At 36.5% G+C, this 27114-nt stretch overlaps 1 protein-coding gene across 1 annotated transcript in view; it reads right to left on the bottom strand.

The window, feature by feature from the left end:
* Positions 1–27114, bottom strand: part of LOC111155262 (FCH domain only 2) — a 114148-nt gene that overhangs the window by 14215 nt on the left and 72819 nt on the right. Inside the window, exons 16-22 of the mRNA XM_022515374.1 lie at positions 25262–25356; positions 21169–21272; positions 16505–16634; positions 14899–14958; positions 11663–11774; positions 7960–8115; positions 7482–7614 (exon numbers count right to left, since the gene is read on the bottom strand). Coding sequence (XP_022371082.1) covers positions 7482–7614; positions 7960–8115; positions 11663–11774; positions 14899–14958; positions 16505–16634; positions 21169–21272; positions 25262–25356 — 790 coding nt within the window. The remainder of the gene's footprint in view (positions 1–7481; positions 7615–7959; positions 8116–11662; positions 11775–14898; positions 14959–16504; positions 16635–21168; positions 21273–25261; positions 25357–27114) is intronic.

Genomic DNA, 27114 nt, shown 5'->3' with positions numbered 1-27114 from the left:
ATAAAATCTTTTTAAAAAAAAGAACGAGCTTCCTCTTCTATTGTCTTTTTCATCTGTATTTTAGTTCTGCTCTTTGTTGCTTCGGTCACTCCACTAACTTTGGGCTTCATTTTCTAGTTCTCTGATGTGTGAAGTTAGTGTATTTGAGACTTTTGTTTCCCTGGTAAGCATTTATTGATATGAACTTCCTTCTCAGAACTACTTTGGCTGCATTCAATAAATTTCTGTGTTGTATTTCCAATTTTGTCTTGAGAGAATTTTTAATTTCTCTTTTGATTTATTCATTGACCCAATGGTTGTTCTGTAGCATATTATTTTTCCTTAATTTTTGGAAAGATTTTATTATGTATTTGAGAAAGAGAGCACACATGAGCAGGGGGAGAAGCAGAGGGAGAGGGATAAGCAGGCTCCCCACTGAACAGGGAGCCTGATGCAGAGCTCAATTCAAGGACCCTGCGATCATGACCTGAGCCAAAGGCAGATGCTTAACCAACAGAGCCACCTAGGTGCCCCTACAGCATACTGTAACTCCACATATTTGTGAATTTTCCAGTTTTCTTCCTGTAACTGATTTCTAATTACATATCATATTGTCGTCAGAAAAGATGCTTGATAAGATTTCAATCTTTTTAAATTTATTAAGACTTGTTTTGTGGCCTAACCTATGATCTGTCCTGGAGAATGTTCCCTGTGCACTTGAGAAAAATGTATATTCTGGCTTTTGAATGGAAAGTTCTGCATATAGCTTTTAAGTTCATCCCCTCTAACATATCATTTAAGAACAAGGTTTCCTTATTGATTCCTTGTTTAAATGTTGTAAGCAGGTTATTAAATTCTCTTATTATACTGCTATCAATTTCTCCCTTTAGGTCTCCTAATATATGCTTATATATTCAGGTGCTTCAATGTTGGGTACATAAATATTTGCAAATACTACATCATACTGGTGGACTGACACCTTTATCACTATGTAATGTCCTTCTTTGTCTCTTAATTCCTCTTATTTTAGATCCATTTTGTCTATTAACCTACCCCACCTTTCTTTTGGTTTCTATTTGCAAGGAACATCTCTTTCAACCCTTTAACTTTGGCCTTAAAAATGAAGTGAGTCTCTTAAAGCAGCGTACAGGTGGTTCTATTATTTTTTTAATTCATTCAGCTATTCTGTCTTCTGATTGGAGAATTTAAGATTATTTACAGATTACTGATAGGTGTGTACTTATGGGCATGTTGCCAACTGTTTTCTGGCTGCTTCTGTAGTTTGTCTCTGTTTCTTCTTTTGTGCTCTTCCTCTGTGGTTTGAGGACTTTATTTAATAGCATGCTTAAATTCCTTTCTCATATTTTGTGTATCTACTGTAGGTTTTTGCTTTGTAGTTACCATGGGGCTTACATGTAACAACCTATATTTATAACTATTTTGAGAACCATGGAAGTTTGAAGATAATCTACAGCACTACCTTATTTTTAGTTCCCCCCCACCGACATTTGATGTTTCTCATGTTACATTTTATCTTTACCTAGTGATTCCTCAACTAATTATTGTATAGTTATTTTTACTACTTTTGGCTTTTAATCTTCATGCTACCTTTATAAGTAATTCACTACATCTTACCACATATGCTTACCTTTACCAGTGAGATTTATACTTTCATTTGTTTTCTTATTAATTAGTCCCCTTTCTTTTCAGCTTAAAAAACGTCCTTTTAGGGGCACCTGGGTGGCTCAGAGGATTAATCCTCTGCCTTCCGCTCAGGTCATGGTCTCAGGGTCCTGGAATAGAGCCCCGCATCGGGCTCTCTGCTCAGCGGGGAGCCTGCTTCCCACCCCTCCCTGCCCCCGCCCGCCTGCCCCTCTGCCTACTTGTGATCTGTGTCAAAAAAACAAAATCTTTAAAAAAAAAAAAGTCCTTTTAGCATTTCTTGTCAGGCTGGTTTAGTTGTAATGAACTTTTTCACCTTATGCTTATCCAGAAAACTCTCGCTCCTTCAACTGTAAATGATAACTTTGCCGGGTAGAGTATTCTTGGTTGGAAGCTGTTTTCTTTCAGTACTCTGGATGTATCCTGCTGTCTCTTTTCTGGCCTGCAATGTTTGTGCTGAAAAATCTGACAGTCTTATGGGGGGGGCGGTGTGGTTCCTCCTACATGTAACCTGTACTTTTAAGACCTCTTTAACTTGATATTTTAATTAAAAAATATCTTGGTGTAAGTCTCTTCAGGATCATCTAATTTGGGACCTTCTGGTCTTCTAGGATTTGGATGTCTGTTTCCTTCCCCAGATTTGGAAAATTTTCTTATATTACTTCTTCAAGTAAGTTCTCTGTGCTATTCTCTACCCTCTCCTCCTTCTGAAACACCTATAATGCAAATGGTAGTCTGCTTGATGTTGCCCTTTTAAGACCCTTGAACTATCCTTCCTTTTTTCATTCTTTTTGCTGTTCTGACTGGGTGAGTTCCACTGTCCTAAGGTTCACTGATCCCTTCTTCTTCTTCATCTAGTCTGTTGCGGAACGCTTCCAGTTTCTCAGTCACATACTGTATTCTTCAGCACTGTGACATACATTTGATATTTTCTGGTATTTTCCACTTCTTTGTTAAAGTTCTGTGCCCACCTACTCTTTTTTTTATTTTTTTTTTTATAAACATATAATATATTTTTATCCCCAGGGGTACAGGTCTGTGAATCGCCAGGTTTACACACTTCACAGCACTCACCATAGCACATACCCTCCCCAATGTCCATAACCCCACCGCCCCTCTCCCAACCCCCCTCCCCCCATCAACCCTCAGTTTGTTTTGTGAGATTAAGAGTCACTTATGGTTTGTCTCCCTCCCAATCCCATCTTGTTTCATTTACTCTTCTCCTATCCCCTTAACCCCCCATGTTGTATCTCCTCTCCCTCATATCAGGGAGATCATATGATAGTTGTCTTTCTCCGATTGACTTATTTCGCTAAGCATGATACCCTCTAGTTCCATCCACGTTGTTGCAAATGGCAAGATTTTATTTCTTTTGATGGCTGCATAGTATTCCATTGTGTATATATACCACATCTTCTTTATCCATTTGTCTGTTGATGGACATCTAGGTTCTTTCCATAGTTTGGCTATTGTAGACATTGCTGCTATAAACATTCGGGTGCACGTGCCCCTTCGGATCACTACGTTTGTATCTTTAGGGTAAATACCCAGCAGGGCAATTGCTGGGTCATAGGGTAGTTCTATTTTCAACATTTTGAGGAACCTCCATGCTGTTTTCCAGAGTGGTTGCACCAGCTTGCATTCCCACCAACAGTGTAGGAGGGTTCCCCTTTCTCCGCATCCTCGCCAGCATCTGTCATTTCCTGACTTGTTAATTTTAGCCATTCTGAATGGTGTGAGGTGATATCTCATTGTGGTTTTGATTTGTATTTCCCTGATGCCAAGCGATATGGAGCACTTTTTCATGTGTCTGTTGGCCATCTGGATGTCTTCTTTGCAGAAATGTCTGTTCATGTCCTCTGCCCATTTCTTGATTGGATTATTTGTTCTTTGGGTGTTGAGTTTGCTAAGTTCTTTATAGATTTTGGACACTAGCCCTTTATCTGATATGTCATTTGCAAATATCTTCTCCCATTCTATCAGTTGTCTTTTGGTTTTGTTAACTGTTTCCTTTGCTGTGCAAAAGCTTTTGATCTTGATAAAATCCCAATAGTTCATTTTTGCCCTTGCTTCCCTTGCCTTTGGCGATGTTCCTAGGAAGATGTTGCTGCGGCTGAGGTCGAAGAGGTTGCTGCCTGTGTTCTCCTCAAGGATTTTGATGGATTCCTTTCTCACATTGAGATCCTTCATCCATTTTGAGTCTATTTTCATGTGTGGTGTAAGGAAATGATCCAATTTCATTTTTCTGCATGTGGCTGTCCAATTTTCCCAACACCATTTATTGAAGAGGCTGTCTTTTTTCCATTGGACGTTCTTTCCTGCTTTGTCGAAGATGAGTTTACCATAGAGTTGAGGGTCTATTTCTGGGCTCTCTATTCTGTTCCATTGATCTATGTGTCTGTTTTTGTGCCAGTACCATGCTGTCTTGATGATGACAGCTTTGTAATAGAGCTTGAAGTCCGGAATTGTAATGCCACCAACTTTGGCTTTCTTTTTCAATATTGCTTTGGCTATTCGAGGTCTTTTCTGGTTCCATATAAATTTTAGGATTATTTGTTCCATTTCTTTGAAAAAAATGGATGGTACTTTGATAGGAATTGCATTAAATGTGTAGATTGCTTTAGGTAGCATAGACATTTTCACAATATTTATTCTTCGCCAACAAATTTGACAATCTGGAAGAAATGGATGCATTCCTAGAGACATATAAACTACCACAACTGAACCAGGAAGAAATAGAAAGCCTGAACAGACCCATAACCAGTAAGGAGATTGAAATAGTCATCAAAAACCTCCAAACAAACAAAAGCCCAGGGCCAGACGGCTTCCCGGGGGAATTCTACCAAACATTTAAAGAAGAACTAATTCCTATTCTCCTGAAACTGTTCCAAAAAACAGAAATGGAAGGAAAACTTCCAAACTCATTTTATGAGGCCACCACCTACTCTTATCCCAAGTTCAGTGAGCACCTTTATGACCATTTCTTTGAACTCTCTATCAAGCAAATTATCTTTTCTGAGGTTTTATCTTGTTCTTTTATTAGGAACATTATTCTTTTTCTTGATTTTCCTCAAGTCTGTCTGTTTCTACATATTAGATGAAACAGCCACCTTCTTCCTAGGCTTGAAGAAGTAGCTTCGTGTAAATGAACTGTTACATTAAACCTTGCCCTAGGGGCACCTGGGTGGCTCAGTGGGTTAAAGCCTCTGCCTTCGGCTCGGGTTATGGTCTCAGGGTCCTGGGATCAAGCCCTGCATCAGGCTCTCTGCTTGGCGAGAGCCTGCTTCCTCCTCTCTCTCTCCCTGCCTCTCTGCCTACTTGTGATCTCTCTCTATCAAATAAATAAATAAAATCTTAGGGGCCCCTGGGTGGCTCAGTGGGTTAAGCCTCTGCCTTCGGCTCAGGTCATGAGCTCAGGGTCCTGGGATCGAGCCCTGCATCGGGCTCTCTGCTCAGCGGGGAGCCTGCTTCCTCCTCTCTCTCTGCCTGCCTCTCTGCCTACTTGTGATCTCTGTCTGTCAAATAAATAAATAAAATCTTTAAAAATAAATAAAATAAATAAATAAAAAAAAATCTTTTAAAAAAAACCAAAAGATAACCCTTGCCCTAGCTGCTACCTGTCTCTTGACACTTGGTGATTATCCAAGCAGCCTATTCTTTTTCAATAGCTCCCAATAGTGCCAAGACCTGTCACTATTCCAAAAGAGGTAATCTCAGTACCTACACTGAGACTGACTGGAAGGAACCCAAACCGTCAGGTAGCAGCTTTTAAAGAAAGCAAATATACATAGACTTGTAAGACCACAAGCATAAGACCTGCTAGCCACCAGACCAGGCAATCTACAGGTGTCTGCTAGGCAATAGCTGAAAAAAACCAGGGCCAGACAAGTTTGTAAGCTCCTTTATGGAGGGTATCAGCAAGCTGTAGCATGGCAGAGGGAGAGTGTAAAAATGACACTGTTCAGCCTATGTTCCCTGGATGGTAAAGATGGTACCAACTTAAAAAAAAAAAAAAAGCCTGGGGACGCTTGGGTGGCTCGGTTGGTTGAGCCACTGCCTTCGGCTCGGGTCATGGTCCTGGGGTTCTGGGATCGAGTCCCACATCGGGCTCTTTGCTTGGCGGGGGGAGGGGGGGGCCTGCTTCCTCCTCTCTCTGCCTGCCTTTCTGCCTGCTTGTGTGTACTCTCTCTCTCTGACAAATAAAAAAATCTTAAAAAAAAAAAAAAAAGCCTGGAATAAAATAATGTGTATATATATATGGCACCTGCCAGCTTTCGTAAATTAGCACTAATTTGCTAATCCTCTATCCCTGGAGAGTATCCCTATACAGGCCCCTGCCTCACTGGCTCACATTTTGTAATTAGCAAATGAATCTCTTTCACATATAGTCTGAGTACCTTTTGAATGGCTGCTTCTGCCCTGGTCCCTAAGGTGAGTGAATCTCTGTAAGAGCCCTTTATAAGGGTTTGCAGATTCACTATAGCCCTGTGTATCATGGCTATCAGCTCTGTTGCTTTCCAAAGCAAGATATTTTGGGGGCTCTTTTCTCAGGCACAGGTCTTAGAAGTTGGGATGCCCAATGTGGGACAGGAACCTTTCACTCAGGAAGAAGCTCGAGGTTTGTGAGTTCCCTTCTGATTGTGGATTGCAGTGCTGGAGGTGGGGTTTGTAGGGAGACTGGGTATCAGCCTCTCCTGCATGCTTCCATGTGACCCTTTTCTTGTTTGCTAATGTGAAGGAAACATTCAGGTAGCTTTCAGGTCTTTTTTAGAGGAAATTGTTCAGATATAGCTGTAGATTTGGTGTGTCCTTAGAAGGAGAATTCAGAATCCTCCTAGGTTGTCATCTTATACGACCTCCAACTCTGATTACTCTTTTTGTTGTTGTCATTATCTTTTCTGCATTAGAATTCCTAACTGGTTATTTAGAAAGCTACTACTTTCTTGCACTACACTCACCACTTTACTAAAAGCTCTTGTAGCAAATAGTTTTTGAGTTGGTTCCCTTGGATTTTTCAGGACTATAATATCATTTGTAAGTAATATCTGGGTTCTTCCTTCCAGTGTTTATTACTGCTTAATTTATTCTCTTGTCTACCTGTCCTAACACATCCAGAAAAATCTTATACTGTTAATGAGCATAACAGGTGTCTGCCATTCCAGACTTTATAACTGCTTTATGTGTTTCGTTAAGATTGATGCTGTTGGTCTTTTCAGGTTAAGGACAAATTCACATATTTATATTTACTCAGTATTTTAAGTAGGCATTAATTGTGAATTTGATCATCTATTTACTTTGGCTTAACAGAGTTTATTTTGAAGTATCTTTAGGGATGCCTAGGTGGCTTCACTGGTTTGGTTAAGGATCTGCCTTCGGCTCAGGTCAGGATGAAGTCCCCCATCAGGGCTCCTTGCTCAGTGGGGAGGATACTTCTCCCTCTGCCTGTCACTCCCCCTGCTTGTGCAGCTCATGTACTCCATCTCTCTCTCTGACAAATAAAATCTTTGGGGCACCTGGGTGGCTCAGTGGGTTAAAGCCTCTGCCTTCGGCTTGGGTCATGATCCCAGAGTCCTGGGATGGAGCCCCGCATCGGGCTCTCTGCTCAGCAGAGAATCTGCTTCCCTTCCCCCTCTCTCTCTGCCTGCCTCTCTGCCTGCTTATGATCTCCGTCTGTCAAATAAATAAAACTTAAAAAAAAATGCTAGCTTAAAAAAAAAAAAAGGAAAGGAAATATTCTTGAATTTCTGGAATAAACCTCATTTGGCCATGACCTATTACTCATTTAATCTGTGAGATTCTATTATTTTAATTTAGGACTTTTGTAAGGATAAGATACTCACCTGATACTTTAATACATCTACATTATAGTAAGAAGCAGCTGGATTTTGCTCTGATAGCTTCTTGAGGTAGACAGTAACAGCTTGCATGTTCATCCAAAAATCTTTTGTGTTAGAATCACACTGTGATGGATCACTGTATGCATAAGAAATATTTTTGTTATTTTATCCGACTTGGCTTTATCCTTTGCTTCTGTATTGTCATTTGGTGACCCGGGGGAAGACTAGTAGGAATAACCCAAAAGGTGGGATGATGGAAAACTAAAGTTAGGGGGATAAAGAATAGAACACAACAGTGCCTGAACACTGAGATAATGGACAGGAGAGAAGGATTTAACAACTACCACCACCACTACTACCACCCAAAACACACAAGCAACAGCAGGCTGTGTTGTCACCCAACTCAATTATTTATTGCTTCAATAAAGAAGGAAAAAAAAGTTTTACAGAAATTTTACCCTCAAAACAAAAGTACACAAACCTGAACACAAGTTGTGCATTTGGAAGAATTTGCTCTAGCCTGCTGATATTTTTCACCCTGAAGCACAGCACAGCTGGAGATGGATTGCTAGTGAAGACTTTAATAATTCCACTTGGGAATGATATTGTCATGTCACCAGTGATCTTCACAATACACCTGAAATTAGGGAGTTGGAAAATTTTAAGTGGTGTATATAAGGTGTTTTAATAACATGCTTGGTTTAAGAAGGACACATAAAAAATCTGTCATAATTATGGATCAATTATTTTTTCAATTTTTTAAAAAATGATTTTGTGTGAAATGGCATATGCACATATCATCGTCTTTGCTTAGACTTAAACTCTAAACACAAATGCAAGCATAAAGCTTGTATTCCTCCACTTGTTTGTGGAAACATTCCCCTGGCTGTCCTATAAAGACACTCCTTCCCTAACACTATCTCCACTTGCAGGTCTTCTTCCCTGAAAACCCCACAGAGTCCTGGGCCTGACAGTGGCAGTGGGAGAGGTCTTCTTTGCTTCTCACTGCCCCTTCCAACTCTCTGTTCCGACTTCCTTCCAAAAGATCTCCAGCCCCCTTTGTAACCCACACCGTCAAACTATACTACTTGGTATTCCATCCCTTTCAAGTTACCTTCAATATTCCCTTTCATTTCCCTGAAAATTTTAGCTCTTGGCCCACTGTCAAGTCTGTGTCTGCACCACTATTATCATAATTTGTAGCCATTTCAACATCCACACAGATAATCCTCTTGATATTTTGTTCACCTAGTTCTCAGCCCCTTACCTCCAATGATCCTGTCTTCCAGCCTACCTCAGACACACCAAAGCCCCTCCATCATCTCAATTTCAGTGTCCCCACTCCTCTAATGGCCACTTCCTCTAATGGCCACTTCCTCTTTTCCTGGCTCATTCTGTCTAATACCACATCTCCAAGTCTCCAACCTCCTCAAGGCTTCCACAATCCACTGTTCCTACTATATTTTCACTCATTCCTTCAAAACCTCATTTCCTTGTCTCTTGGGATTTCCTGGTCCATCATTATGCAGTGTTACCTCTTCTCATATCTTCTTTCTCCTCCCAACATGCAGTATTCCTTCCCCCAAAGTCACAGTCATTGACTTCAAATTATACTGAGGAAATAAAGTCAGGAAAGAACTTACAGCCTCAGAACTGAACTCCTACTAGACTCTGTATTCATACCTTCCCTCTTGTTTCAACAGATGACCAGTCAATGCACTTAAGGCCAATTTCACTGCTTCTGCACTAAGGCTCATCTCCTTCCACATATCAAAGGATATGTAGAATTACCCATGGAATTGTACCTTTTCCTGAAAGTTCAAATTTTTCCAAAAATAATGATCTTTCCAATTAGTGTACAGACATGCTAAAATGTATCTTTAAAAAACAAACTAAAATTAATAAAAACTGTCTTTGATTCTATCATTTCTCCACTGTTACCACTCCACCTCTCTCCTTCCACTTGCAACAAAACATCTTGAAAATTTTCTACACTTGCTCTTTCCAAGTATAGCCATATTTGCATCATCTCCTTCTCCTGAACTCCCTCCAAACATGCTTTCATCTCCAACACTCAACTAAAATCATTGGTAAATGTCACCAACGATCTCCAGAATGTCAAAGGTCCATTTTTCCTGACGTATCATCAGCATCATTTACAGCTTCACACCATCCTTCATGAGAGGGTTTTATTCACTTCATTTCTGGGACACTGCTCTACTGGTTCTCTCACCTCTCCTGCTGCATGCTGTATCAAATTCCTTTACCAAATCATTGTCATCTTCCTGTTTTCAAAGCACTGAAGGGAGCGATAGTTCTCATGAGATCTCTTCTCTATTCCCTGAGGCCTGTGGCTTTCAGGATTATATACAAATTAATGACCTAAGACCTATTCCCTGAACTCCAGAATCACATATTTAGTTGTCTTAATAAGTACTTCAAACCTACCAATCTCCTCCTTTAGCAAATCTTGACAACCCTTGTTTTCAAAAGGAATTCAATATCGTATTATCATTCATGATCTCCTCAGCTAATAACCTTATATACGCCACCATCATCTCTCACCTGGACTGCTGCAGTTAATCTTCTCTGTTTGTACTCTGGCTCCTTCTAGTTTATTCTCTATATGGCAGCCAGAGTGCTTCTTCAAAAAGCTAGGCAACCTCATCAGTTCTCTGGCTTCTGACCTTACTCAAAATAAACTCCAAACTCTTCACCATGGTCTATAATTTCCAACCTGATCTGGCCCCTCTAAGGATTTATCTTTGACTACTCCCTTGCTAACTCCAACTTAGTGACATGATAATCTCTATGTTGTTCATCAGATATGCCAAACATGCTTCTATCTCAGCCTTTTACACTCACTGGAATGCTCTTCCCTCACACATCTGCATGGTTTGCTCCACAATGTCTTTGAAACATCTCCTTAAATTTAACATCAAAAAGGTTATCTTAAAAAAAAAAAGTAGCCCTCTACTGTAACTCTTGTCTCTTCCTACCCTAGTTTATTTTTCTTCATAGCACATATCAATACCATTACCTTACATGTTGTTCAACATATAATTATCCATCAAGTACTCAAGTGTGGAGGATACTTCACTAAAGAAAACAAAGTTCTACTCTAAAAGGTTTGCATTACCATAAGAGAAAACTAACAAGCTGCTTCTTGCATGAGTGCTTACACATAGTTAAGCACTCAAATATTTGATGAATGAATATATGTTGAATGAATATATGTTGAATATATGTTTTATACACAAAAGGTAGGGGTGATCATTCACCAAAATCTTTTCTTAAAAGAAGGGGGTTAAACTGACTCCTTGACAAGAGTCTTAAAAATGAGACATATAGGGGCACTTGGGTGGCTCAGTGGGTTAGGCCTCTGCCTTCAGCTCGCGTTGTGGTCCTGGGGTCCTGGGATCAAGCCCACATCGGGCTCTCTGCTCAGCAGGGAGCCTGCTTCCCCGTCTCTCTCTGCCTGCTTGTAATCTCTCTCTCTGTCAAATAAATAAAATCTTAAAAAAAAATGAGACATATATTCTAGGTCTCTGGCAAACATAACATTTTACCAAAGATATACATTAAGCCAAGATTCAGAGTTCTATCCCCTTCTAGTCATCTGCCATCATCCTGCTCTGCAGTTATGTCAAACAACAGATGGGTCATAATGGTCATAAACCCTGGGGAAGAATATAAATAAACTGGGGGGGGGGAAAGCCATTACTACTGCTGATTATAGTGATTTTTTGTTTTTTAAGAAAGACAATTGCTAAATGACTATATTTGATAACAAAAAAGGCAGGTAAATAAGAAACAGAAAACTCTATTACAGAATCAAAACGTAACTGAAAATTTACCACTAGGCCCTCTCTCTACTAAATGCACGTGCGCGCGCGTGGGCGCGCGCGCACACACACACACACACATCTTTTTAAAACTAACTTGGTGGGGGACGCCTGGGTGGCTCAGTTGGTTAAGCAGCTGCCTTCAGCTCAGGTCATGATCCCAGCGTCCTGGGATCGAGTCCCACATCGGGCTCCTTGCTCGTCAGGGAGCCTGCTTCTCCCTCTGCCTCTGCCTGCCATTCTGTCTGCCTGTGCTCGCTCTCTCTCTCTCTCTCTCTCTGACAAATAAATAAATAAAATCTTTAAAAAAATAAAAAAAATAAAAAAAAAAAAACTAACTTGGTGGGATCTGCTCCTTTAAAATAGGCATTAACAGATTCTGTGAGGGCAACTGCCACAGGTAAGGTGTCTTGATTTCCAAGGCTGACAGGGCTGGGACCTCGTGACACACCTAGAATACATACAATTCATTTGTTAAATCCTACAGAAAGACATTTATAAAATAACAAGATAGGTAAATTCATAATGTTAGCTTGTCACAAATGACTCTATTACTGATTCCACTGATGGCCCATGTGTAAATCTGGAGGTTAAGAAATAGAGCACAGAACACATTGAAACATAATACAGAGGACCAAAAAAAAAAAAAAAAAAATCAGGAAAACATGTCACACTGACTTCTTTTAAATGAAATGACACTGAACACTTTGGTTAAGAAGTATCAGAAGGAAAAGCCCCTCCCCTGAACAACTAAAATTAGTAAAACATTTCTTCACAACCCTTCAGATACTAAATTGTTTCCGGTTCTACCAATCACATACAGCAGGGCATTAAACTGGGTTTTTGTATTTCAGCTACTTCCATACATCAGCTATTTCTAAATGATACACTAATTATAATTTTTACTTCTTCTTTGTCTAATGCTTACATTTTATTTCCTTACCTTGACAAATGGGATTAATAATGTTATTTTTTATAACATTCCTGATATAAAGTTTACTTACTTAGTTTATATACCTTTAAAGTCAACTCATATAAACATTATTTTCAAGTAAACAAATTTAATCTATACATGTGTACAGGTTTGTTTTTTTCTTTAACCTAAGTAAAGTTTCAGCTTTATTTTATAATAGGAAAATTCCTCAAAATAGTTGACTGCCTTTCTGGACAAATGTACTCTTCCTGTTAAACCTTACCACTACTGCTACTGATTGGCAAGTGGAGCATTTTATTTAATATACAATAAATGATGAAATTTCTTTAAAAAAAAAAAGCCAATAATACAGTTTATTCAGTTTTTCTCTTAAGAATGAACAATCTAGGGGGTCTCCTGGGTGGCTCAGTTGGTTAAGCAACTGCCCTCTGCTCAGGTCATGATCCTGGAGTCTGGGATTGAGTCCCACATGAGGCTCTCTGATCGCCAGAGAGTGTTTCTCCCACTGTTCTCTCTCCTCTCGTGCTCTCTCTCTCATTCTCTCTCTCAAATAAATAAATAAAATATAAAAAAAAAAAAAAAAAGAATGAACAATCTAGGTCAACAGATGTCTCAGAAATTTGGATGTATGCTTTTGGTCTATAAATCTGTGTTACTTCTGAAATACCTAAAATACTAGTTCTGACAAAAATCAGTACTCTCTGCCTCACAAGTGACACTGAGATTCTACAAACAGATCTTTTGTTAGCTTTAACAGCTAAGAAGATTTGGTGGTATTTAATATTCTGAAGGAATTATGCCTTAGAAAGTTCTTCATAGTTAAAAAAAAAAAAATACCTCAGGGATGAAAAATAAGAACTGCTTCTAGGCCAATGGGAAAAGTAACTGCCCCCACCCCCCAACTGTTTAAAGAAAAAAAAGAAAAACTTAATTTCATATGAAAATTTAAAACTGAGTAATATAAAAATCTCAAAAAAAAAATCACAACAGCTACTATTTACTAACTCTAACATGTGTCCAGCACTAAGCCAAGGTGGCATGGAAAAAAATGCTGTCTTTTGGAACCAAAAGTAGTTTTACAAAGCATGAGCATACTTGGTCAATGAGGGATGACTAGAAAGATGAGAAGAGATGGAAACGTGTCTAGAGAAATGTTTAAGGCCCAGATCACAGCATGGAGGACCTTTAATTTTATCTTTATGACACTAAAAACCACTAAAAATGTTTAAGAGAAACATGGCTATATTTTTCATTTACTAAAGATCACTCTGAACACAGAGTGGATCCTGGAATGAAGAGAAAAATGTCTGTTGTCAGGGATTCAATTCTGGATCAGGTGAGAGATTATTAAATGAAAGATAAGGGGCTGATCAAAAGGCAGAAATTCCAGATATATGCATAAGAAAATGTTGAGGGAAAAAAGCAGATTAAGTATAGATTAACTGAATACAACTATGCAAACAGTAAACTTTTTAAAATATATATATATTGTTCTAAACTACAGGGTCACCAGAAATTCAGAAAATTGTATTTTTCAGAGGAAGGTGAAAGCTATTATATTGTTTACTAAACAAAACTATATTCTCAACTGTGAATTTAATCTTTTCCCTTAAACCACCTACAACAAATGGAGATTTACACAGTCATGGGTAACATTAATGTTCCTACTTTGACAAAGAAAATGAAAAGAAACCTACATGTTATTATTTTCAGTTATCCAATTTGGGCATATAAATTGAGAATTCTTGAAACAGTCCCTCTAAATTTTAAGTCTATTACTGAAACACTGGCAAGTAGGAAAAAAAACACTGAACAGTAGGGGAAAAAACTCAAAATACATTTAACATCTTGGCATATCCTCTTTAGTACTTCCTATTCTTTTCCTTTCAAGATCATACTGCACATGCACAGTTCAAAAAAAAAATGTTTGACATGGGACATATGTAACCAAGTCCTTCACATAGCAAAGGAGTCTAATTTATAAAGTACTATTCAGAATAAATCATTTCTTAGAAATAAATTCCTTGTAGTCTTTAGAAGGATATCATGGGTTCTAATTTTGGAGTCATTGTTTTATATTTAAACAACCGTATGTTTTGAAAATGCAGAGAGCTTATAAAATTGAAGTAAGAAGTATCTTCCTATAACAATCAATGAATAATTTTGTGGAATTCCTTTCGGCTCAGGATTAAAAAACACTCCCAATTATTGGCTACCTTTATACCTCACCTCACAATATGAATGGCTTTCCTAGGACAGCCTTTGCTCCGATAGTTGAGGTATTACCATTTTTTAAACTGACATAGTTTTTCTGCTTCTTTTCTCATCACTTTTTCTATGGTTCTGACACCTTTAGCAGTAAGATTTATGGACGGTTCTTAATGTTGAGGAGGAAAGAAAAGCAAGCAGATGGAGGGCAATACAAAAACACTATAGGTTTTTAAAAGTGGGGAGCTGATATCAATAGATCCTGTACAGCAACTGGACATAATTAGTACAAAATCGAGAAAGTTAAACCTTAGAGTTATTCTTGACTTCTGAGACAGGATACATTGCTGAAAAAGGAAAAATGAGGTAACAAAGTATTTTAGATACACTTTAGGAACATTAGTCAACACATATATTGCTTCTGATACAGTACCTTGTGAAGTCTCACAGTGCTTTTCAATTTCAGAGAGTGTCCCAATCAAATTATCATCTTCTATCATATTTAAATACAAAATATTGCAGGAAAAAAAAATATTTTCAAGAAGAATCAAAACCTTAAACAGAGCTGAATAAGCATTGTAATAAAAAAAAAAACCTCTACTTTTATGGTAGATTTAAAGTGCCTTGTTGTACAAAATCCACATTACATCCCACCTGTCAGTGTAATAGCTATCACCTACCTGTGGTTTTCCTATTGCTGGCACTGGCCCAAACTAAAAACAAATATGTACCTACTCAATCAAAATAATTTCCATCACAAATTGAAATCCTTCTAAATAACCTAGAGAAAATAGAGAACTAAACCAAATTTTGGTTACCCAGACCACCTAACTTTTAAAGGACCCCTCTATGTTTTTTTATGACTAAAACAGTCTGCAAAAACCCAAATTAATAAAAACACAGATACAAAGAAAATACATGAATAAAGTGCTAAATACAGCAAAAAGAAAAACTTACTAGATGTACTCTACCTGAAAGTAAAAGATAGGAAAAATTATATGCTCATAAAGGTATGTAAAATAGGATGGTAACATCATGTTTGGACATGTAAAAAATCAAGTAACTTTTAAACTTCCATTAGCCTATATTATGTCATTTTTACAATGGCCACACTTAGAAAATGCACTTCTCTCCTTTCTGAGTTTTAACAAACTGGATATAATTAAATCTGCTTAAAATAGGGCTATTATTCTCAAACTTAGCATGCATCACAATCACCTGGAAGGCCCATTCAAAAACTGCTAGCCCCACACCAGTCTGGGATTGAAAAGGTCTCTGTCTCTAGTAAGCTTCCAGGTGATGCAGACAGATGGTGCAGGTACAAGGATCACCCTTTGAGAACTACAGAATTATGCTGAGTTGTGTGCATCAGTGATTGGCAATATCAAAGATAGACTCATTACTACTTAGAAGCAGGAGTAGGAACTGTTCTAATTTTGATAGGAAGCTGTCACTCCCATAACAGCAGCTTTAAGTGGCTTTTTCCTTTATTAACGGTGGTCAAGAAAACTAAGAATTTGTAGAGAAAAATAGCTAGAAGTGAAGACAGAAAAATGTCTTGAGCAAAATCTAGATGCAATATAATACTAGATTTATTTGGTGGGATCTAGGTTTATATGCCTGTACTCTTAACATCCACTACTTTTAGATCTTCATGACTTAAATTCTTGTAGAAATACTTAATTGCAAGCACAAAACTCCTTTCTTAAGTTGAATCATTATTAAAATAAAAACTGAGGAATGCCAGTATCACTTCATATGAGAAAGGACTGCATTATATTTCGCCTTCAACTATTTGGTCAGTAGTTTATAAATTTGATATACTCTTAGTGTTAAAAAAAAAAAAAAGGCCTCCTATTCAAATAATAGAAACTGTGTAACAGAAAAGGAAAATGTGGTTAGTCTGATAATGCCAGCTGTGTTTCCAAAAAATCAAAATTTGTAATGTTAAATTATTCATCAGCTCATTAAAAAACAAAATTCAGTCTGACCATTCTTGGAATGCTGACTATCACAAGTAATCTCTGATAATCACTTACCTACTGTTGGAGTGTTGGCAGCACTTAATGAAGCTGAAGATGAGATAGAGGAAGAACTTTCTGCCCGGGCTAAAGGAGCTGCAGGAGGTGGGCTGGTATTGGAAGTTATAGGTGGGCTGAATGGCCTGGGCTTAAAAACAAAAAGTTATTTACCAAAATGCTAAAACAGTTCTTCCTTATAAGACAAGATTTGTAGGTATCAGGTAAAATTAAGTTTAATATACTAAACCAAATTTATTGTTTCTTATAACTAAAAACAAATGCCATAAGTCAAATCCTTTTCAAGAGGAGATTAAAGGCTGAGAAGGCTATTATTTTAAAATAATGCTGTTGAGAGAACCTTTATACACAGAATATTTTCTCCATTTCAAAAAGTATGTTTAAGACAGATTCTCAGAAGTTAAACTATAAGTTTAAACAGTATGAAGGCTTTTCATACATACTGCCAAACTGCTTCCCAAAAGGATTATTCACTTTACTGCCTATAAATGTAAGAGAGTATTTCTTTTTTTTCTTTTTTTTTTTTTTTTTAATAAAGATTTTATTTATTTGTCAGAGAGAGATGGAGAGAGAGCGAGCACAGGCAGACAGAATGGCAGGCAGAGGGAGAAGCAGGCTCCCTGCCGAGCAAGGAGCCAGATGCGGGACTCGATCCCAGGATGCTGGGATCATGACCTGAGCCGAAGGCAGCTGCTTAACCAACTGAGCCACCCAGGCGTCCCGTAAGAGAGTATTTCTTTGTACCCTTGTCAGCAATGAATGGATGAGCCTTAGAAGAAAGAAAAAAATTTTTTAAATTGATAAAAATAAGATTGGCATTTTGCGCCTTTTATAGTTGTCTTTGCTAGCTTCCTCTGATTTAGTTTTGGGAGGGCTTAGTATAACCTGAGCTTTCACTAATCCTTTGCTTTATTTTCTGCAACCCCTAAATCTTGTTTGCCCTTTGCTTTTGGTTTTTACATATATGTCCATTTTCCCTTTATAATTCCTTGTAATGTTTCTTTATTGAGACAGTTTACCCCATAAAAGAGGTTTGAGAAAATCTTAATTCTACTGCCTTCCCACTCTTCTAAACATAAAAACAAATACAAAAATTAGAACTTCAGTTCATTTCTTTTACCTGGAGGGGTTTTTCCATTTCACATTCCTAAGTGTTCCAATAATAGATGAGCAACACTTCCTCAGGGATTTCATTTTTTAAAATAAGGCATATTTTCCTTATTTAAAAATAACAGTTTCCTGCCTGTAAAAGTATTAAGTGAAAACAGTACTTCTCTAGTGCCTACTATGTGTCATGGGTTATGAACTACGTACAAAGCGATGAAAAGATACTGTTCCTGGCCTCAACTGACTGAAGGACATGAAAAACAAATGGCAAAAACAAAACCCTTTATAAGCATTCACACACTGAAATTGGTGAACTCTTGATTTTATTAATATACACTTACAGATACACACTTACATAAAAATTAGATCCCATCCAAACTGTTTTATACTAAGTAAACCCCTACTCCCGCAATTAACTATTTTTCAACTATTGGTTCCAGAGAATGGCTTTCTGATGACCTGATAATGATGACTAATAGACTGAAAAAATATAGTAAGGTTGAAACTGCAGCTCCCTATGTATACAGATGGAAGTAGTGCATGGCATGAGGCCAAACACATAATAATTCAACAGCTAATCTAAAACCTGCAAGCTTAGAAAAAAACACTTGATCAACTACTGTGGGGGAAATTTCTCCTATAGCAACATGGCCTCATGACCAATGTCATGTCATTACATTTTTATAATTTACAATTTAGAATGTGTACTTTGTAATTTTTTAGGAAAAGACAAAACCACACCCATTTTTTCAAGTGGTTTATGGCACTGTCCAATACAGTAGCCACTAGCACTTGAAATGTGGCTAGTCCAAATGTGAGGTGAGCTTTAAGTATAAAATACACAGATTTTGAAGACTTAGCACACACAAACAGAAAAGATATTCTCACTCTTTATACTGCTTACATTATAAAGTGATTTTTTTTAAATGTGATGAGTAAATAAAAAGTTAATTTCACTGTTTTTCCTTTTTAATGTGGCTACTATGAAACTTTATATGTGTTACTGCATGGTATTTCTATTGAATAGCACTACTTAAGAACAGCAGTTCTTAAACCCAAACATGCATCAGAATCACTCGGAGGGCCACTTGACAAAATTTCTGATGTGTCTGGGGTAGAGCCACAGAAACTACATTTTTACCAAGATCCTTGGTGATGGTAATGCTGCTGCTAGTCTGGAGAACAAACTTTGAAAACAACTGCTCTAGAACAATGAGGCATTCACTATAGGAATGTGAAAGGGTGTGATTACAGACCCTGTGAACATTTAGTCTCCCCCAGAAAAGTGCACATACAAGCATGCAAGGAAAAGAGCACTCTGATGTACAGCTGAAGAGAATTCAAATCAGCATAAACTTCCTGGTGGGCAAGACAGCAATAAAAATCATCAAGAGTCTTAAAAATGTGTCTTTAGTCCATGAATTTTACCTTGAATTTTTTTACTAAGTTAATCATGTCTGCAAAGAAGTAAATAAAAGGATATTCATTAAAACACTGTTTATAATGAAATCATTAAGACAACACTGAATAATGAAAATTTACATATAAACTAAATGTCAAATAATCACATCTCTAAAAACCTTTGAAATTTTAATGCTGACAGTGGTATTACAAGATAGAGCATTTATGCTCTGCAGCTGTTTCAAAAGGTGCTCCTTGAAGCCCTCAGAGGATGGTTTCTAGAAGGTTTGCCAGGCTACCGCAGGGAGTAAAGGGTGAAAGATTCGAGTATAAAAGTCCCACTTTTATTTACTTAATAGACTTGCAACTTAAAAGATCATTTGACAAAGGATTCTACCACTTGAAAGAAGTTTGAAATCTATGGAATAATTCATGAAATAGAAAGATATCCCCCAAATATTTTCAAGTGAAGAGTAAAAAAAATGTAAGGTATGACCTTTGATTTATCATTCACAGTAACTTTGAGCAATTATTCGCACTCCATAAAGTTATGTTTTACACATAGTAACTCATTTAAGTTTCACACCACCTATTTTCTTTATACCTATTTACCCATAAGGAAAGAGAGACTCCAAATATATAATTTGGCTAATGTTGCTCAAGTAATTAGTCACTAATAAGCTTGCATTTTTAACAACTATGTTTTACTGTGAATGAATAAATACTTAAGCATTCAAAAATTAATGAAAAGTATATATAAAAAGTTTGGGTATCTTTGGGTCATGAAATATGGAAGGGATTTTAATTTTGTGTCTTCTCTAATTCCCAAATTTTATATGATCTCTTACAATCAGGAAAAAAATCCTATGGTAATAAGAGCTAGTCATTTTTGTATTGCTCAAATAATCATCTCCTTGGCAGCCTGTACCTAGAGTCTTTGAGTTCACTCCCTGAAGTCTGTTCGTTAGGATAAGAGGAGAAAGATGTCACCATTTCAACACTTGGTGCTCCAGCCTTTTCATTTATTCATGAAACAACATCTCACTATGCGACAGGCATTATGCAAAGTATGAGACTGGCTAAGGTATAGTCTGGTGAAGGGAATATACAAGGAAAGAAATATAACATAATTGGTACACTAAAAGAAATTTGAGCAAAGTATATGGGTATAAGGAAGAGAATGATTACATCTACTTGGGGGGAAGAGTAATGATCAAAGAGGGCTTTAGCTAGATGATATTTAGCTGGATCTTAAAAAAAAGAGACCAGTTTCCTACATAGACAACTGAAGGACATTTCAGTAAAGGGAGCAAAAGACATGGGTGCATAAAAGAACATGATGTGTTTGGGGAACACTGGAAAGTTTCAGAGGGCTGGAGCACAGGTTGCAAAGAGGAGAAAGTTGGGCAGTTAGGTAAGAACGTAAGTTGTTGAGGCCACTCGATAAAAAGGCTTGTACATTCAGCTAAAACATTCAACGATATGGATTATGGGGGACCACTGGAAATGTCTATCTGGGGAAAAGGAAGGTTAAGCTTGACTTTTAGAAATGTAATACTGGCAATTAGTGTAAAACATTAAGCAAAGCAGAAGAGATGAGAGGCAAGAAGACTGGTTTGGGAGCAGCTCACTCTGAATATTACTTGTAGATCTCCTTTAATTATCTGACAACTTTTGTAGGCTGATGCTTTTTTCTAGAAGCAACATGTACTTTGACAAGTCAATTAAGTGACCTGAACAAACTCTAGTTTCTTTATGTATAAAACAAAGCTGGACTGGATGCCCTCCAGGATTTTCCTGCCAGTATACTTCTAAGTCCTAAGAATGGCCACCATTTCTTCCTTAACATTTGACTTAAAGCAGAATTATAAGAGTATTGCTTCTTAAATGCGAAAGAACGGATACTGAATGATATTTTTATTATATGCTTTCTCAGGAATCTCATTTCCTCCTGAACAATGTCTTATTCCATGCATATGATCACTGAGATAATATGAGGGAGTAAAGGAAATGTCTGGAAAAACTTTTCTATAGTTTTAAGACTCCAGTAGATAATTCCAAGTGCTTAACTGTAATGTGGCATATAGAAAAAAATATCATTTGCATCTTACATCAAACAGTTATAATTTAAAAAAAAAAAAAATCTGAGTACATACTATTTCATTAATCCCACTGAGTTTGCCTGAAGTAAGCTTTGGTCTGGAAGCAGGCCTTGGAGGTGGGACAATGGTGCCTACAGAAAGAGGAGTTGTGGGCCTGGCTGGTAAGGGGAAAAAGAGAATTTGAAGAAAATCATTAGTATGTAGCAATCCGTACATAAAGACATTCTATTATAGAGGAACTCTTAGGAGTCAAAGCTCATTTTCAGGAGTTTTTAAATACTTATATAATTATAGATATTTGTTGGAATACTGGGAATCTAGCAAATAAGCTTTTCTTGAGCTAACAATATTCCTGGAAAAAACACTTACACACACACACTTACACACACACATTAACTTTTCAATAGAACTGATACATAGCAACTTATTCCTGTTTTAATTCTTTACACACATTAAAAAATAAAATCTGATAAATCTAGAGAGAATAAACCAACTGAAGGCTAAGGTCTATAGTTTATTGCCAGTATATCTACTGACAGTAATGTAAGACCAAGTCTTATTTGAAATAACACCTTCAAAGTAGTAACATGAAGTCTAAATAAAACACCTTAATTAAAAGTCCTATTACAAGTTGAATTACATTGCAAAGTTTCTGGTGATAATTAAAAGTATTAAAAATATCCTACTTAAAAAAAAATACCCCCAAATCACTACAGTTAATTTTTGGTAAGAAAACACCTTATAGAACTCCTATATAGTGTTTACTGCTCCTAAATCCTACATAAATTAAATGTTCAGATTTTCAATGCCATCTGCAAGTTCTGCCACTTCATAAATCAGACACTAACCTGAGTATTCCTAATTAATGAAATTCAAGTGTACATCATCAAAAGTCACAAATGTATTAGCATAAACAAAACAAGAGTGAGGAACGGAAGCAAATTTAAATCATCTTTTTTCTTTTTTTTAAGATTTTATTTGTCAGAGAGAAAGGGAGCAGCAGACAGAGGGAGAAGCAGGCTCCCTGCTGAGCAAGGAGCCCAAGGAGGGACTTGATCCCAGGACCCTGGGATCATCACCTGAGCTGAAGGCAGACACTGAACTGACTGAGCGACACAGGCATCCCTGTTTAAATCATCCCTCTGGTTCATTCTAAAAGGTGGGTCTGTAATTCAGACTGAAGAATATGGATGGGAAGAAATATAAACCATTACATTAAGTTTGCAGATGTGCAAAGTTAAAAATATATGAATAGGCCTCAGTATAAATCTATGGAGAAACAAACTGAGGACCCACGGTCACTGATGAAGGAATGGAGGAAACAGGGAAAGACCTAAAGAAAAAGGTAGTCACAGAGATAGGAAAGTCAAAGCATGAGGGGTATGGAATCCTTCAGAAAGCTTGTTCTATGAAGGGATAATAGATACAAGCAAGGTTCAAGTTGCTTGAAGGTAACAACATAAAGCTGTTAAGAAACCATGTGCAGATTCTAAGGCTGCTGCCTTCTTCTACTGAGCACCACTTCTTTCATGCTGCGCTCCTACTTTAAACAGTTCACTGGAAGAAGTGTGCACCAACCTGAGAACCATAACAATTCCCTGTGCTATGACATACAGACTTTAAAGACAGGCCCATTATCAATGAAAACAGCACTGACCGATACTGGCAAATCGCCTATCCAAATGACATTCAGACTGACTCCAAACAAACCTAGCCTGGTAGAACTATTAAGGTTCAGCTCTTTCAAATAATTACAATTTGCTTTTTCAAATTCCAAATACATGCTGGTTTCAAGTAAAGACTCAATTACTATACACTCAAACAAATCCGTGTGAGACAAAGAGTTTCTGTTGCACTCTTTTAAGTTCCTTAAGGTGAAAGAAGGGAAAGCAGTTGAACACCAGAAGCAACAAGAAAATTCAAACAAAAGTATGAATCTATGTAGCCAGATAGTTTTCTTGTTTCAGGTTAATGTTATTTTAATCACTCAAAACTAGAAAAATGTAGTAATACAATTTCCAAAAAAAAACACAAGTCCAAACTTTCTACTACCAAGAAAAATAAGTATGAGCATTAAGAAACTTAAAAAACATATGAGTAAAACTGAAGGTCCAAAATGTATAAGCCATAATTATTCCTGTTTTCTCAGAGGAACAAAAGCTAACTCTTAACAGTTGGTAAAAGTATAAACACTGATATATAAATAAAACCCTCCTATGACAAGTCTTACTGTAGACCATTTCTTCTGTTCATGAATTAACTGACCACTTGTGATCTGCAAAAATCCCTTAAAATTATCTTTTGAAAAATATTACACTAGTTTTTTATATTAACTCCAACACTGACTTGCTCTGCCTTATTTCATCACTCGCCAGTCAGGCACTCTGCTGAGTAACACAGCACTAACACCTTTACACCCTGTCAAATCTTTTGAGATTTTTACCATCATCTCTTTTCAACATGACTAACATTCTCTGGAAGATAAAATAATTTCATCATTTTTCAGACTGTATAGGAAGGTTTAAAAATGCTTACAAAAGTGAACTTAAAACATTCTGTTACTTTTTATTTCCTAGTTACCACACATCAAATGGCCACTGAACAAAAATTAATCATTTTTAATCTGAAGTTAAAAGTGATAGGGGTAAAACGTCCTTGAGATAGTTACCAAGAGGTAAAGCAAGAAGTTTTTTGAAAAGGAAGAGACTGTGCTGAAAAAGAGTAAGAAACTAAGGGCAGTTAGGAAGGAATCTCTGTATAACTAAAGCCACTGTGATACCAATGTGAAAATTTTTATTCAATATTTTGAAAAAACAATTCATAAAAAATACATTAACAAAACTGAAAAACGCTACTTAGAAGGCTCTTCATTCTAAATACAAAACATCATTCTGACATTTTCACTAAACAAAAAAGAGACTATAATAACAACTTTTTTTCCTGTATACTTACTTTCCTTATACAGTCTATTCAAGTATTAAATATAGACCACTTCCTCCAAAATTCCAAACTAGAATTAAGGTTGCCTAACAATCCATTTACAATTTCTTTTAAAAATTGGTTTATAAACAGAATATTAAAATGTTTTGGTATGGCTTATAGTTTAGTTAATATGTCAGAGTGCAATGAAAAGAATGAAGACTTGAAAATTAGTAAGATCCAGGTTTGAATCAATGCTTCTTCATTTCGTATAAAATGATCTCAGAGAAGTTCCTGATCATCTCTGAACTTTAATTTTTTTTTTAATCTATAAAACAGAGACAATAAAATGGACTTCATGGAGTAGTTAATGAAGTGAAATTAAATAGAATATGTGTAACTCCTAGCAGAGCAATGTGGCAGGAACTCAATCAATTCTCATTCTCTCCCCGACAATTCCCTCACTCCCCTAACCCCAAATACTGAAGAGCATTCCTGAAATCCCAGAGAAGGCTGAAGACCAACATAAAGTGGATTTTATTCTCTTGCTTTGAACAAGCAGTGGTTTTATTAACAAGCATTTTGATGCCTGCTTGGATTGTTGGCTAGTGTGGGATTTTATATTTTGAAGAAAAGAGAAAATGAACATATTCTTGCCAAAACAACATCTAAAAAGCATTCAAGTTTCTTTGACACATTGCTTGGGAAGTGCTAAAGCCTTTCTGGAAAGCAGTTTGGCAATAAATATCAATGGGTTTATCTAGAGACTCAAATGTTGTACTGGTAAATTATAAGGGTATTACGACACATTCACGAAATTCTATCCATGGATGTTCATAATACTAGAAAACTGGATGCAACTCAAATATCTGATAAGAAAAGACGGATTATATTAATGAACGTTTATACAGTGGAATTATCTAAGAACAGTGAGAATTATTTGGGCATTGAAAAGGGAATGATTCATGGAAATACAAAAATGAAAAAAAAAATGGTGTGCCATAAAATTTTGTTTAAGCCATAGGATCTTTCAGCTAAGTTAACTAGCATAAAATCACTTTATCTGGCAATATGAGAAGATAAGAATATTTCTGACCATTAAGTATAACACAAAAGTGATGAATAAATCAATAAGGAGAAAAGTAACTAATGAATCCCTCAGTTTAAATATATATATATATATACACATACACACACACACACACATACATATACATATATACATTACCTGATGACGATGACGAAGTTAATGAAGCTGAAGAAGATGAATCAAGAGATGGTCCAAACAGGGGATCCCAAGCAAGTAAATCGCTGGTCCCTTTCCTGCCATAACATTTTAAAAATAAAGATTTTAACAAAGGAATATTTTATTAGTATAAAATTTAGTCATTTATTTTTATCTCACAGAATTGTACAGCTAAATACATAGCATTTAAAAGTTGGCTATTCTGTCAATGGATTGTGTGAAGAAACTTAACAAATATTGGTTTAAATTAAAACTTTTTTTAAACTACTATAAGCAGAACCTCCAGTAACATGTAAAATTGGTAGGAGGCAGTAGAGAAGATTAATCTGCACCAATCACACCTTGTTATACTCTGGTTTTGGGGCTATAAGAACAGAAATCATTTCAGCTTTACAAAGGAAGAAAAGCAGTCCCCTGGAGCCTAAATGAACTGCCCAAGGACACAAAGGTACTTAATTCTACAGTAGTGTAAGGTCTGCTCATTGAAACCTAGCACCAAATCATACAGAGAAAATCAGGCAGAAATTTTTAACATCAGAGTTAAGTACTTTTAAAAGAATCTTTTACTCTATTCCTTCATCTCTTAAACTGTCAAGTACAGAAGTAAGCCCAACAGCTTGATATAATCTTCAAAGGTCTGATTACTATAGTAGGTCATAGAAGGGCAGGACTTCTCCCTAGACAATCCATAGCCTGGGCTATTGAGGCAGTCTAGTGAAACGTTTGGATCATGTACATCTTTTTGTGAGAGGTCATTCAAGACTGTGGACAAAATCATCAAGAGCATCAACTTTCAAGTTTCAAAAATCTCAACATGCTGTGTAACCAAAGAGTTCCCTCCAATGACCCCTTGAAATCTACTGGACTAATTTCTCTCAGGATTCATCTTCTAGCTCTTTATTTTAATAAAAACTTTTATATGAATGTTTCTTTCATTTTAGTCATAAGCTTTTAAAATGTCTAACCTCTAAAATCCTGAAGTACCTGAACTTTGCCACCACCTCTTAAATTATTTCCAGCTTTACTGAGCTATGACTAACAAGTAAAATTTATATATAAAGTGTTAAAAAGATTAATCCCATTAAAATAATATTTTAATGTCTCAAACTACCATTATTTAATACAGTGTTTTTAAATCTTAGAAAGCAGGCTCATTTCAGAGAAAATGGTACAATTACCTTTAAGCATGTATCTAGTATCTCAACATGCACCTACATGAAAGCACACGGCATCTTATATATAAAACCTAAAATCATGATTGCGTAAAAGTTACTAAAAACGAAATTTTTAAAACACTGAACTTATCTTTAAAAATGATAAATGAATACCACCAATGTGTTCCATTAGTGCCTAGCTTTCAAAGTATCAAATAATTTTAAACTATCCATTTAATGAAGCCTACACTTTTACTTAAGCAGAAATTAAAAGAATGTATTCTTATTGACAGATACTGAAATGAAAGAGGACCCATGAAACACTGGCTTAAAACATCTTTTTTTCTTTTTAAAAAGAGCTAGCTAGCCTTTTTAAGTTAACTGAGACATTTCCTTGTTTTGAAGTTCATGAAAAGGACAGTCTATTTTACATGATCACAGCCAAAACTGATAGAAGAAAGTGAGAAAATTCCCATGAGAATAACTAGTTGAAATACAGACATGTATGAACTTGGGATCCTAGCTTTATTTAGAAGTAGCAAAGTCACCAAGGCCAAATACAACTGTATAAGGATTTTTTTTTAAATTATAAATAGAATCAAATGAGAATTTAAAACAACTAGAAACTCCACAGAGTGTTTGACAGCTCAGAAAAGAGGATGATTACCAACATGCCAAATG

Source organism: Enhydra lutris, unplaced genomic scaffold, assembly GCF_002288905.1.
Source record: "Enhydra lutris kenyoni isolate GAN:26980312 unplaced genomic scaffold, ASM228890v2 scaffoldscaffold40, whole genome shotgun sequence".
Lineage (NCBI taxonomy): Eukaryota > Metazoa > Chordata > Mammalia > Carnivora > Mustelidae > Enhydra > Enhydra lutris.
The sequence above is the reverse complement of the archived record's forward strand: the minus strand, read 5'-3'. Positions and strand labels throughout refer to the sequence as shown.